Raw genomic sequence first — 14,523 nt, 5'->3', positions numbered from 1 at the left:
TATTTTTCATTGCTGTTAATTTCTTTGTGGCTAAAGCTTGACGCTCGATTATGAATTTTACAGTTTTACTTCTATATAGTAACAATAATTGGCATTATTGGCTTAATGCACTGTTCTTATGACCAGTTTAGCATTGTTTTTAAATTACATGATGACAAAATTATCAAAGATTGGAGTTTTTTATTTCTGTTCAAAAGTGAATGAATAGTTGTGATTTTGGCTAAACTATCCTTATGTTGGAATAAATGAAATAAAACGGATTTTTAATCGTACGATTTTTAGATATATAATACTAAAAACAATTGAAATATGTGAGATGAAAGTCAACTTAAACATAAGCAAAAAAAAAGGTGATGAAGTAAAACCAAACCCAATTGTACAACACTTTCGGCCACGGCCTAATTGCTTAATTGCTTGATGTAGATCGTGTGTACATATTAAGCATTAAAAATTATTATTTAAGTCAAATATAAATAAAATTGTGTAGTTAAACTTCATATTCGTTTCAATCACAACAATTTTCTAAAAGTGATTTCTGGACTAAAACGTATGGGAAGAAGCATTGATCATAATTCAAAAATGAAATATCAGAAATCCAAAAGGAAGATTTTTTTTCATCTCATCTTTTGGTCATAGGCACCACATATTGACTTCCTCAAACCTATCACAAAAATAACAAATCAACAAAAGAATCATGGGAAATGTATATTTTTTTTTCAAGAAGAATAAAAGAATCAAAAGTAGAGCTTTATTTTGGTCTGTATTGGACTTCGACAAATCGGGCAAGTTTCGAGGTCTTTCGCACATCCTTCACATGTCTGAGAAAGATCAAAAGGTTAAATTATGTCAGCACTTCATCAGCCATAATCTATAACCAAGGACTGGACTGCCAATAAATAAATAAATTAATCATTACAGACATTTACCTGATGTCCACAACCAAATGCCATGTCTCTTGAGTTACTAAGGCAAATAGGACAAAGCTGTTCAAAACAACAGCAAAGGAAATGTTAGCCTTCATGATAAATAACCAAATATGTAAAGTGAGGGATAAGTCTCCAAGAGTTCGTAATCTTAAAGACTTTGGTCTTTTCGGTCTCGAAAGTGGAATGCGAGAGAAGCTTCTCATTAATAGAAGATATATGGACTCACTAAACAACTACATTCTCATACCTGGCTATCATATGTAGAACTTGGAGCTGGCGAAGCTGAGCTGACAGGAGTAGTATCTGCGGGATATGGAGGGACGCTTGGTTTGAAACTGGTAGGATGAGAAGGTTTTGCGCTGCTGAAAGATGCTGAACCATATTTAAAACTGGTAGAATGGGAAGCTTTCAAGCTGTTGAAAGATGATGCACCGTATCTAGGAGGAGGTAATGGAACTCTCTCAGGAATATTTCCCTTTCGACCACTGCACAACAAATAGATTGAAAATCACCATCGAAACTGGTAATATAAAGCCTTTCAAAATGACCAATAGAGAATGAATTATTACCCCAGAATATTAAGCTCAATGGTTGCTTTGTACTGTGAAGGAATCTCCATTAAAGCGGCTAGAGCAAATTCCGTCTCCTTCCGTGAAGGAGCTATATTCTTTGACATAATATCTGTGAAATTCACAAACTAAGAGAAAGAGAGAAACAAAACGAGAAAAACATTAATAACTGAAGCATGTTAACAATACCGAATGACCAAAAGAACATATCTACCATAAAAAATCTTGTATGCACTCAGATTTTACCTGAAAATTATCAAACGCACGAGCAGGAATGTTATCATCAAACTCCTTCATCATGTCCCAAGGTCCGTCTCCAACACCAACCAATATAATCGACAAAGGAAGCTTGCTGCAATAGAAGAAACATGTAATAAAGAAAATGGTTGTATTCAGGAAAAAAAGGCGAAAAAGTTTTCACCATCTTTACCTTGCTTGCACTATGGCATCAACAGTCTTCTGCTCTTGTGGACTTAGCTGGCCACGCTGAGTATCAACGCTTCGAGTTACCTGAAAAAATCATCAGCCTTAGTGATATTAAACCGATATGGAACTACAGCAAAATCTACTAAACAACCATCAAACGGTTAATAAAAAAAGTAATAATGCAATGAAAGAAAATAGTAAGTGGTACAGTAAACCATCATGCCAGCATTTTTTTTAATTCATTTTTTCCATGCCAATCTGGACCAAGAGCCCTTTCTGCTAATTTTTGCTTTCAAGCTAATCGCCTAAGTACTACATTGAGTTTTCTTAAATTTAAATAAAGTATAAACCTTCACACGGAGCAAAATACCTGCCCATCAGCAATTATCACTAACACGTGATACTGTCCACCACTTCGCTCAACAATGGTCATAGCCATTTCAATGATTGGAGCAAATGATGTAGGGCCTGCCAAGAAATTGAAATAATTATTTGATTGGATAAGCTTCAAACGTTAATGCAAAATAACAGATGAAAAACAGATGGAAACCTGCAAGTCGTAGATGAGGCACAAGTTCTCTATAGCGGCTCAAGACTTCCTCAAATCCATTACAAAATCTTTCGTCTGGGTAGAAACTGAAGACATCTTGATCATGTGTTGATGCTGCCAACAAATATAAGTAATTCTTAGCATCTCCATTTAAATAAACAGGCATCCTGATAAGGAAAACAAATTAAATACGTACCATCACCAAATCCGAAGCAAGGAATTAAGTTGTCCTCGTCAAAGGCAGCTAACGTCTTCCCAATAATTGATATGGCTTGTTCATAGGGATTTGAACCATCTCCAATGTGGTGCAAACTTCTTCTGTTGAATGATCTTTTACCTACAAAACAAGCCAGATTGAGCAAGCTCTACTACAGCTAAAGACAGACATTGCTAGCAATAAGAAGTCGATCTTAACCTGTCCACTCGTTGCTCTTTGTGAAATCGATACCGACAATGAGATTAGAAGATTCAAGACCAGCATTAGCAAGTGCTTCCGTTACCTGCAATCAACAAAATGATTTAGGTGACCTTAAAATTTCCTTCACCAACAACAATAGAAAATAAACTATAGAATAATATTAAGCAACAATCATTTAATGGCTGGAGAAAAGGAGAAAGCATAAATACATAAAAGCTTCTAATAAAAGCAAGCAATGAAGATATTAACCTGATCTAAGGAGTTGTAATTGTCTGCAATTTTCGAATACTTCCTTTGTAGCTTCTTTTTGTCGCCGACACGGTCTTGTGGAGATGGATGATACTGTGGCTCTGGTTGCGGAGGTGGATAATGCTGCTGTGGCTCTGGTTGTGAATACGGATAATACTGCGGCTCTGCATAGCTATACTGAGGCGGATAACTATGGTTTTCTTGACCATATGATGTCTGAGGATACCCCTGATGAGAATCCCATGAAGGTGGATTTGAATGATAGGAAGAACCCTGCCTCCAACTTCCCTCCTTGGAACTACTACCCCCCATTAACCAAACAGAATGCTGCTTCTTTCCTCCGAAAAATCAATTAAAATCAACTACAGGCCAAATACTAGAATACCTGGAAAAAGAACCACCCAGATATAATCGCAAACAACAATAATAACAGCAATTAAGGAATGAAATCACCAAACAATTTAAATCTTTTCCAAAACCCTTTTTCCTTTTTCTCTATATCAATGGAGCACAAGAAATCTAGTTAAACCAATCAAAACGAACCGAAATCGAAAACCCACCAAAGCAAGTATTCTAACATAAATATAAGGATCCAAGCAAATTAGATTTTTCCAGGAAACGTCAACTTTTCCTTCTTAGCCAAATTAAAGAGACCAATTCAGAAACGTAAGCTTCCACTTCACCGACCTTAAAACAGCTTAAGAAGAGCCCTGGCGGCAAAGTATGCTTCCAAAAATGACTAAAACAGATAAACTAACGCGTCATCTATTAGCACTTGGAACTTATCCACCATAAACAAATTACTTAAGACGACAAGAAAAGTAAAACGGCGGCTGTAGTCAACCAAAAAAAAAACCGTGAATTCTGAAAGAGACCCATTAAGCTTGTCAATTGTTAATTGCTTAATTCTCTAAAAAAAAGCTGATTTTCAAGATCTGAAGCATGAACAGTTTTTGGAACTGGGTCAAAAGAGAGTCCGATACCTTTGCTTGAAGTAGGGAAATTTGCAGAGCATCAATGGAGGATCTGGGTATCTTTTTTACTTTTGAAATTAGAGATAAAACATAGATAATAAGCCATTGATTGAAAAGAAGATAATCTTTTCCATGTTTTCTGTTTATATTAAAAAGCTTTTTTTTTCCTTTCCTTTTTAAAATATTAAACTGCCGAAATGGGGTTCACATGGATGGAAGTCGCGAATTTTGGAAGTTATCGGTGTTGTTTATGTGCACACGTGAACCACCGATTCCAGCTAAACTCAACTCTAAACGCATTTCAATCCTGTTCCTGTTTCTGTTCTTACTTCCCTTGTTTCTAATTTTCCATTTTTTCCTCAAATAAATAAAAATATACAAAACATTTTTTTTTGTTTTCTTTAGTTGAATTATTCTTCAACTTCAACTTGATTCATACAAAATTATAAAACTATTAAAAATTAATGAATTAAATATAAATTTGGTACCCGAATTTGTTCATTTCTCTTAAATTAATATTTATGATTTTTTTCCAGATTGGTATCCGAGTCTAAACACCAAATCTATATAAAAAATACGAATAGAAGTACGAGACTCTGAACCACAACGGATAAATTGACGAATCTTAGGAAATAGAATTGGAAAGAAGGGCTTAAAAGACCTTTGTTTGATTAAATTTTCCAACCAGAACCAACCGGGAATTCAAACAAGGAAGGAAAGGGTAGAAATCTCCATATCTTATCCAGGAAAAAAAACTTACCTTAGCAGTGATAGGGATAGCATAGCTGTAGGCAGAGGAAGGGCCCGAGATGGATTATATATAATATAAGGAAGGGAAAAGCTTTTTTTGATTGCTTGCGATAGCTTATCGATGCTCGTTAGCGGTGAAGTCCCTCAAACCAGAAGTTTCAAAAGCTTTTGAATGGGCCGATAAGAGAAATGAACTTTACATACTGATATCGCATATCGAAGGGATTGATAAATTGTACAATCCAGTTTCACTTCAATGATAGGAATCCTCCATTAACATCCCTTACTTAGGGTTTGTTCTGGTGGGACCATATAACTTTCTAATAAGTAGCCCTAATTGAGGGAATCTGTATCGGTATTACTCTACCATAAGGTTCAAGTCCCTTCTCAAGGCTCAAATTTGTCACCAACTAATTTACACTACCTTAGTTCAATTTAAATTCCCCGGTGACAAAATGAAGTTCCTTTCGCTGCTACTACGTCAAAAAACTACATTTTGTATAGCGGCAAAACCTTACTTTAACTTTAATAGATATACAAGTTCCCAAGTAAAAAAGGGTGTAAGAGGAGAATGACCGAGTAACCAGAGGTGGTAGGAGTCTTAGATGCGAGAGTTTCCTATGTTAAAGCTTATATCTTATAGAAGTCCTCGTCTAACTAGAAAAGGATCTCACTATTACTTTGAGAAGAGAATTGTTCTGCAAACTCTACGTGAGAAACAACTATATGCTAAATTTAGCAAATGTGAATTTTGGTTTTGGGAAGTTGGTTTTCTTGGACATACAGTATCTGTTGAAGGTATTAGAGTTGATCCAAATAAAATTTCAGCAATTGTTAACTAGAAACCGTCGAAAAATGTATCTAAAGTTAAAAGTTTTCTAGGATTAGCCGGTTATTATCAGAGATTTGTAAAAGAATTTTCAATGATAGCTTCACCGATGACACGGTTGTTACAGAAAGATTTGAAATTTGAATGGTCCGGTAAATGTCAGCACAGTTTTGTCCAGTTAAAAGCCCTGTTGACTGAAGCACCAGTTCTGGTTCAGGTTGAATCAGGTAAGGAATTTGTGATTTACAGTGATGCGTCATTAAATGGTCTAGGTTGTGTTTTGATGCAAGAAGGTAAAGTAATATTCTATGCTTCTAGACAGCTAAAACCACATGAAAAGAATTACCCGATACATGACTTAGAATTGGCAGCTATTGTTTTTACGCTGAAAATTTGGCGACACTACTTATTCGGTGAAAAGTGTTATATATTCACTGTTCATAAAGCTTAAAATATCTGATATCGTAAAAATATTTGAATTTAAGACAGCGTAGGTGGCTTGAATTACTGAAAGATTATGATTTGGTAATTGATTATCATCCGGGAATAGCAAATGTGGTTGTTGATGCTCTAAGAAGGAGTCTCTATTTACTTTACGAGCAATGAATACCCGATTGTCATTGTCCGATGATGGGTCAATCTTAGTTGAGTTAAAAGCTAAACCAATGTTTCTGCAATAGATCTGCAAAGCTCAGAAAAATGATAATAAGTTGCAAGCTAAATGGGTACAGTGTGAATCGACTTCTGATTCAGAATTTCATATTAGACCTGATGATTGTCTGTTATTTCGAGGCAAAATTTGTGTACCGAAGAATTCAAAAATTATACAGAGAATTTTGCATGAAGCTCATAATGGTACTATGTTTGTTCATCCGGGGAGTAATAAAATGTATAATGATTTGAAAAAGATGTACTGGTGGTCGAGAATGAAGCGTGATATTTCTGAATTCATATCTAGATGTTTGATATGTCAACAAGTTAAAGATGAACATCAGGTACCTTCAGGATTATTACAACCAGTCAAGATACCAGAATGGAAAGAGAAAAGAGTTACTATGGACTTTGTATCGGGTTTACCCCTATCTTCGAAAAAAAAAGATGTCATTTGGGTAACCGTTGATCGTTTGACAATGTCTGCACACTTTATTCCGGTACGTATAGATTTCTCCCTAGACAGATTAGTAGAGTTGTATGTTTCAGAAATTGTTAGATTACATGGAGTGCCAATCTCCATTATTTTGGATAGAGATCCGCAATTCACATCCCGATTCTGGAACAGGTTACAAGAAGCTCTGGGTACACAACTACATTTCAGTACTGCATTTCATCCTCAGATGGATGGTCAGTCAGAGTGTGTGATTCAGATTCTTGAAGATATGCTTCAGTGCAGTATTTTGGAATTTGAAGGCAATTGGGAAAAATATTTGCTGTTAGTTGAATTCGCATACAATAATAATTATCAGTCAAGCATTAAAATGGCACCATATGAAGCTCTGTATGGTCATAAATGTATGAATCCATTGTATTGGACTGAGCTCAGTGAGAAAAAGATGCATGGAGTTGATTTGATCCGTGAAACCGAAAAAAAAGTGAAAGTGATTTGATATAGTTTAAAAACGGCTTCTGATCGTCAGAAATCTTATGCGGATCTTAAATGTAAAGAAATAAAATTTCAATTTGGCGATAAGATATTCTTGAAAGTTTCACCTTGGAATAAAGTTCTTCGGTTTGGTTGTAAAGGAAAATTGAGTCCATGATTTATTGGGTCATATGAGATCACTAAAAGAATTAGACCTGTCATGTACCGATTGGCTTTACCATCAGAATTAGAAAAGATTCACAATGTCTTTCACGTGTCTATGTTACGACGATATAGGGCAGACCCTTCAAATGTTATTTCTCCGGCAGATGTTGAAATTTAGCCCGATATGACTTAAAGTGAGGAACCGATCAGAATTCTAGCACGTGAAATGAAAGAATTGAGAAATAAAAACGTAGCTTTAGTAAAAGTCCTCTGGCAACAACACGGTATAGAAGAAGCTACGAACTTGAGGAAACTATGAGAAAGCGGTATCCGAACCTCTTTACTAGTAAGATTTTCAAGAATGAAAATTCTTTAAGGAGGGAGAGTTGTAACAACCCCTTTTTAGTGAAATTGAAACAGTAGTTTCGGGACCACAAATCTGAATTCGAAAGAAAAATTATCTTAATATGTTATTGCATGGTCTGCATTATGATAAGAATTTCGTATGAAAATTTCATTAAAAAAATTTTACCGATTATATGTTTAATTTGATGAAAAGGACCAAATTGCATAATGTGCAAAAGTTGAATTCTAGTAACTAAAGGGAATAGCTATGGAATTCAAAATTGGAGGTCCTTATATGGTGAATAGACCATTAAGAGGAGTTAGTAGATAAGTATGATGATTCATCAATGGAAAATTAAATAAAGAAAAGGACTAAATTGGAAAGTAAAAGATAAAAAGATGATAAATAATAAAATAAAGAAAAATATTATCATATTATCATCTTTCCTAAAACAAAAATATGGAAACCCTAGCCATGGAAATTGGGTTTTGAGCAAAATTATTTGACTCAATTAGGTATGTTTTCTTATCACATTTTTAGTAATTTTTATATTTTCGAGATCGTAATAGCTTAATATAGTTATCTCGGGGATTAATTTGTAAATTTATCAAAGTGATAGGATTTTTCCATGGATGAATATAGTTGAATTACGAAATTTTATAGTAGAAAATGAAAGGTTGTTGATAGATAAACAACTTTTGTAAAGTGAATTTTCATGAAATTGTGATTTAGGGACTAAATTGTAAATATATAAAATTCATTGAAAAATTTTGAATTTTATGAAATACATGGGCTTCTAATGTTATATGTAAAAATTGGCTAGGCTTGGAATAAGGATTAAATTGTATGAATTTCATTTTCTGAGCCTAAAGACAAAATTGTAATTAATCAAAAGTATAGGGGCAAAATGATAATTTTGTCTAAGATGTGAAATGGATTGAATTGAATGTGAATTGTATTAAATTTATGTTAAATTCATTCGTATAGATCTAGATAGATCAAATACGGAGTTTAATCGAGAAACAGAGAAAGTAACGGATTAATAGCTTTTGTGAACACGAACATTTGTCGAGGTCAGTTCGTGTAACTAAATTGTATATTTATATGTTTGAATTGAATGTTGTGTATGTGAATTGTGTAATTGTCATGCATATAAAATTGAATGATTGAGAAGTATTAAGTCTCATTTGAATAAATGAAATTCGATAGATACAAGGTTCCCAATTTGGTTGTGGTCGTGCATATGTTGCAGATACACCACAGTTGGAAAGAGCGTCCCGTTATTAGCTCTCATGAGCTTCCCGTTATATGGTTCTTGCGAGCTTCCCGTTAATAGCTCTTCAGAGCATCTCGATTGGTTATGATTCTACATGTGTTGTGGACACACCACAACTCTTATGAGCGTCCCAATATATAGCTCTTCGGAGCTTCCCGATTAAAGGCTCTTTCATGAGCTTCCCGATTAATTGGCTTTCTATAGCTTCTCAATATTGGCTCGTATGAGATTCCTGTTATACAGCTCATATGAGCTTCCCGTATATGGCTCGAAAGAGCTTCCCGTTTACATGTTTACATGAGCATTCATGTATATGAATTGAAGGATTACAGTTTTGTATACTTTGTGTGTACTACCCGTGTATCCATCGATATTTTAAATGATTCAACGGGAAAAGTTCTGATATGAAACAATATGAATTTGAGACGAATTATCACGAATATATACTTGGAATGCATAAATATGATTTGTACATGTTATATGAACACATGATGAAGAAAGTATATGTATATGGAAATTTGATTACTATTGAGCTCATACATGTTCCTTGATGTTTATATGAAATACATGTCTAACATGATTGATAAGGATATGTGCTAGGGCTTTTGGCCAATTTGCTTGAGTATGTCTTGTATGCTTAACTTAAATGTAAATGAATAGTAAGTTAACTTTCCCGTTATATAAACTTACTATGTATATGGAAATTTGATTATTATTGAGCTCATACATGTTCCTTGATGTTTATATGAAATACATGTGTAACATGATTGATAAGGATATCTGCTAGGGCTTTTGGCCAATTTACTTGAGTATGTCTTGTATGCTTCACTTAAATGTAAATGAATAGTACGTTAACTTTCCCGTTATATAAACTTACTAAGCTTTAAAAGCTAACTCTGTTTAGTTTCTCTATTTTATAGTAATTCGAAAGCTCAATTTGATTGGAAGCTGGTCGGAGCAACATCACACTATCTTTCGGCTCATTTTGGTATAAATAGTAAATTACTTTTGGTTATAATGGCATGTATAGGTTAACTTAGCCAGTGTTGGTATGTAAATGTTTTTCTTATGATTTGCCATTGGAATGGCTTGTGTTGGTATAATTTGATATATATATATATATATATGAATGTAACCTCATCAAATTGATATATGTGTGGATGAATGAATGGAAATGAAATGGAAATTGAATATACATATGATAATTTGGTTAATAAGGTAAGTTTATATACTTGGTTGTATGTGATATAATGTTATGCTTAATACTTGATATTGGCTAGATATGAATATCATGTATTGGTTTGTGAATGTGTTAAAGTGATAATGTAGATGGAAGACAAAATGGGGTGAGAAATAAGACTTGGAAATGGCCTATTTCGTCCACACGGGCAGAGACATGGGCGTGTGTCTCAACACGCGGCCTAGCACATAGGCGTGTGGTTTGGCCGTGTGTCCCCGACATCTTTAAAATTTCAAAACAGAATGCTCACAATTTTTCACACGGCCTAGCACATGGGCATGTGACTTGGTCGTGTGACCCTTCCACCTATTTAGTGCAAGTTAGTATGCTCACACGGCCTAGCAAACGGGCGTGTGGCTTGGCCGTGTGACCCAAGTTAGTGAGCACCCTATTTTGGACACAGGCTAGGACAGGGTTGTGTGTCCATATTTCGAATGTCCACACAGCCTGGCCACACGAGCGTGTGTCCCCTACACCTTGGAAAAATTTTGATATTTTGCAAAAAATTCTCTGAGTTCCCGATTTAGTCCCGACTTGTTTCTAACGCATAATTTGGGCCTTGAGAGCTCATATAAGGGACAATATAATTGATTGTGATAGTTTCTGATATGAATCATTTAATGATATTAAATGTCGGTGTTTGATTTGTAAATCTCGGTAATGCTTTGAAACCTTGTTCTAGCGACAGATATGGGTTAGGGGTGTTAAATTTATTGGTATCAAAGCTACGGTTTAGCTGATTCTCGAACTAACGTAGCATTTACAAGTCTAGCTATACATGTCATTATATAACATGTGATAGTTTAATATCTCTTGACCATTTTAAAACATGTTGTTCATATAGTAATGTCGTCCAACCGAGCTGAATCTGAATAAGCTGAAAGCAATGCTCAAGCTTCTGTACAAAGAGCAGCCTCAAGTAGTAGATGGCCCGTACCTGAGGGCTGAGAAGGAGAGGCTAAAGAAGTCTTCTTCCAAATGATGAACGAATGGTTTATAGAATTAAGAATAAATCCGGTTGTACAACGACCTCCATCCCCTCCTGTTTCTCAATCGGTTCCTGAAATGCCTCAAGGTACAGAACTTGTTAGAATCGGTAAGCCACTTGTAGATAAATTTGGTAAATATGAGGCAGAAGAATTTAGAGCTACCGCTGAAGATGGTCCTGAAAGGGCTGAATTCTAGCTAGAAAACACTATCAGGGTTTTAGATGAATTATCTTCCACGTCAGCCGAATGTCTAAAATGTGCTATATCTCTGTTAAAAGATTCGACTTACCAATGGTGGAATACACTGATTTCTATTGTACCGAAAAAAAAGGTTATATGGGAATTTTTTCAAACTGAACTTAAAAAAAAATATATCAGTCAGAGATTCCTTGATCAGAAAAGAAAAGAATTTCTAAACCTTAAACAATGGCATATAACTGTATCTGGGTATAAATGAGAATTTGTCCAACTGAGAAAATATGTCAGAGAGTGTATCGAGACTAAAATCGCCATGTGTAATTGGTTTGAAGAGGGTCTGAATGAAGATATAAAATTGCTAGTTGGGAGTCTTGAATTAAAAGAATTTGTTGTACTAGTTGACCGAGCACATAAAGCTAAAGAACTAAGTAAAAAAAAGAGACAAGCTGAGATGAAAGCCAGAACTTCAAGTAAAAGATTTACAGGGAAGTCACAACAGTCGAATTCAAAAAAAATTAAAAAAATATCATGATCGTTCCACTAGCTCTGCGAAATATTCGGGTAGAGATAGAAGTATTCAACATTCCAGTCTAATCTGTAGCAAGTGCGGGTAGTGTTAAAAACACCAAACCCAGATGCAAGCATTGCAATAAACTGCATTTCGGTGAGTACCGCATGAAAAGCGAAGCCTGTTTTAAATGTGGTTCCTTTGACCACTATCTCAGAGACTGCCGAAAAAGCTTGAAAAATATACCGTCCAAACTTCAAGGCCGAGCAACCCCGCTACAAGAGGTAGACCACCTCGTAATCCCGACAATGTAAGTGGTAGTCAGGGTACGACAAAAGATTCAACTGTCAAATCTAAAGCACGAACACCAGCTAGAACCTATGCTATTCGTGCACGTGAGGATGCCTCTACACCCGATGTTTATTACAGGTACTTTTTCTCTTCTTGATCCTGATATAATTGCTTTAATTGATCCTGGTTCAACACATTCATATATTTGCACGAATTTATTGTTTAATAAAAATTTACCTGTTGAGTCCACTGAATTCGTGGTTAAAGTTTCGAACCCCCTAGGCCAGTATCTGATGGTTGATAATTTTTTCAGAATTGTCCGTTAATGATACGGGGTTATTATTTCCCAGCTGATTTGATATTATTACCATTTAATGAATTTGATGTGATTCTGGGTATGGACTGGTTAGCTCAACATGATACCGTGGTGAATTGTAAACAAAAGCATATTGTGTTGAAATGTTAGAATGGTGAAATGCTCTGTATTGAATCAGATAAAATGGATGGGTTGTCTAATGTGATATCAGCCATGTTAGCGCAGAAATATGTCAGAAAATGTTATAATGCTTATCTTGCTTATGTGTTGGACACTAAAGTATCTAAATCCAAGATTAAATCAGTGCCGATGGTATGTGAATATCCTGATGTGTTTCTGGAAGAATTACCCGGATTACCACCAGTCAGAGAAGTTAAATTTTCTATAGATCCTGTCATGTGGAAAACACCGATATCAACAGCACCCTACAGAATGGCTCCGACAGAATTAAAAGAGTTGAAATCACAGTTGCAAGAGTTGACTGATAGAGGTTTCACTCGACCTAGTTTTTCACCGTGGGGTGCACTAGTTTTGTTTATTAAGAAGAAGGATAGATCGTTGAGATTATGTATTGATTACTGACAGCTCAATAAAGTTACAATCAAGAATAAGTATCCATTGCCTCGTATTGATGACTTGTTTGGTCAGTTGAAAGGTGCTAAAGCATTTTCAAAGATTTATCTTTGTTCTGGTTACTACCAGTTACGAGTGAAAGACTCAGATGTGCCAAAAACAACCTTCAAAACCAGGTACGGGCATTATGAATTCCTTGTGATGCCGTTTGGCTTAACTAATGCACCTGCGGTATTTATGCATTTAATAAATAGAATTTTCAGACCGTATTTGGATAGATTTGTTGTGGTATTTATTGATGACATCCTGGTATATCTCGAGATGAAACCGAACATGTTAATCATTTGATAATTGTTCTACAAACTCTGCGTGAGAAAAAACTGTATGCTAAATTTAGCAAATGTGAATTTTGGCTTCGAAAAGTTGATTTTCTTGGACATATAGTATCTGCTGAAGTTGTTAGAGTTTATCCAAATAAAATTTCAGTAATTGTTAACAAGAAACCACCGAAAATGTATCTGAAGTCAAAAGTTTTCTAGGATTAGCCTGTTATTATCGAAGATTTGTAAAAAGATTTTCAATGATAGCTTAATCGATGACACAGTTGTTACAGAAAGATGTGAAATTTGAATGGTTTCGTAAATATCAGCAAAGTTTTGACCAGTTAAAAACCTTGTTGACTGAAGCACCAGTTCTGGTTTAGCCTAAATCGGGTAAGGAATTTGTGATTTACAGTGATGTGTCATTAAATGGTTTAGGCTGTGTCTTGATGCAAGAAGGTAAAGTAATAGTCTATGCTTCTAGACAACTAAAACCACATGAAAATAATTACCCAATACATGACTTAAAATTGGCAGCTATTGTTTTTACGCTAAAAATTTGGTGGCACTACTTATTCGGTGAAAAGTGTTATATATTCACTGATCATAAAAGTTTAAAATATCTGATGTCGTAAAAATATTTGAATCTAAGACAGCATAGGTGGCTTGAATTACTGAAAGATTATGATTTGGTAATTGATTATCATCCGGGAATAACAAATGTGGTTGTTGATGCTCTGAGTAGGAAGTCTTTATTTAATTTACGAGCAATGAATACCCGATTGTCATTGTCCAATGATGGGTCAATATTAGCTGAGTTAAAAGCTAAACCGATGTTTTTGCAACAGATCTGCAAAGCTCAGAAAAGTTATAATGAGTTGCAAGCTAAACGGGTACAATGTGAATCAACTTTTGATTCAGAATTTCAGATTGGACCTGATGATTGTCTATTATTTCGAGGCAGAATTTATGTACCGAAGAATTCAAAAATTGTACAAAGAATTTTGCATGAAGCTCATAATGATACTATG

At 34.9% G+C, this 14,523-nt stretch overlaps 1 protein-coding gene across 2 annotated transcripts; it reads right to left on the bottom strand.

Moving 5' to 3' along the window:
• Positions 1–548: 548 nt before the first annotated feature.
• LOC107926092 (E3 ubiquitin-protein ligase RGLG2) lies at positions 549–4,443 on the bottom strand. Of its 2 annotated transcripts, none has more exons than XM_016856886.2 (12): positions 4,122–4,443; positions 3,139–3,523; positions 2,887–2,971; positions 2,668–2,808; positions 2,472–2,585; positions 2,292–2,389; positions 1,926–2,005; positions 1,742–1,847; positions 1,496–1,623; positions 1,174–1,411; positions 927–983; positions 549–818 (listed from the first exon to the last, which is right to left on the bottom strand). In XM_016856886.2, exons 2-12 carry the CDS (start codon positions 3,448–3,450, stop codon positions 735–737), a joined length of 1,443 nt encoding a protein of 480 aa, XP_016712375.2. In that variant the 5' UTR covers positions 3,451–3,523; positions 4,122–4,443; the 3' UTR covers positions 549–734. The 2 variants fall into 2 exon arrangements, with proteins under 2 accessions (XP_016712375.2, XP_016712377.2); XM_016856888.2 differs by lacking the exon at positions 4,122–4,443 and adding an exon at positions 3,699–3,805.
• Positions 4,444–14,523: the final 10,080 nt, after the last annotated feature.

The sequence above is a fragment of the Gossypium hirsutum genome, chromosome D04 (assembly GCF_007990345.1).
Source record: "Gossypium hirsutum isolate 1008001.06 chromosome D04, Gossypium_hirsutum_v2.1, whole genome shotgun sequence".
NCBI lineage: Eukaryota > Viridiplantae > Streptophyta > Magnoliopsida > Malvales > Malvaceae > Gossypium > Gossypium hirsutum.
Note: the sequence above shows the minus strand (reverse complement) of the source record. Positions and strands in the feature narration are given on the sequence as shown.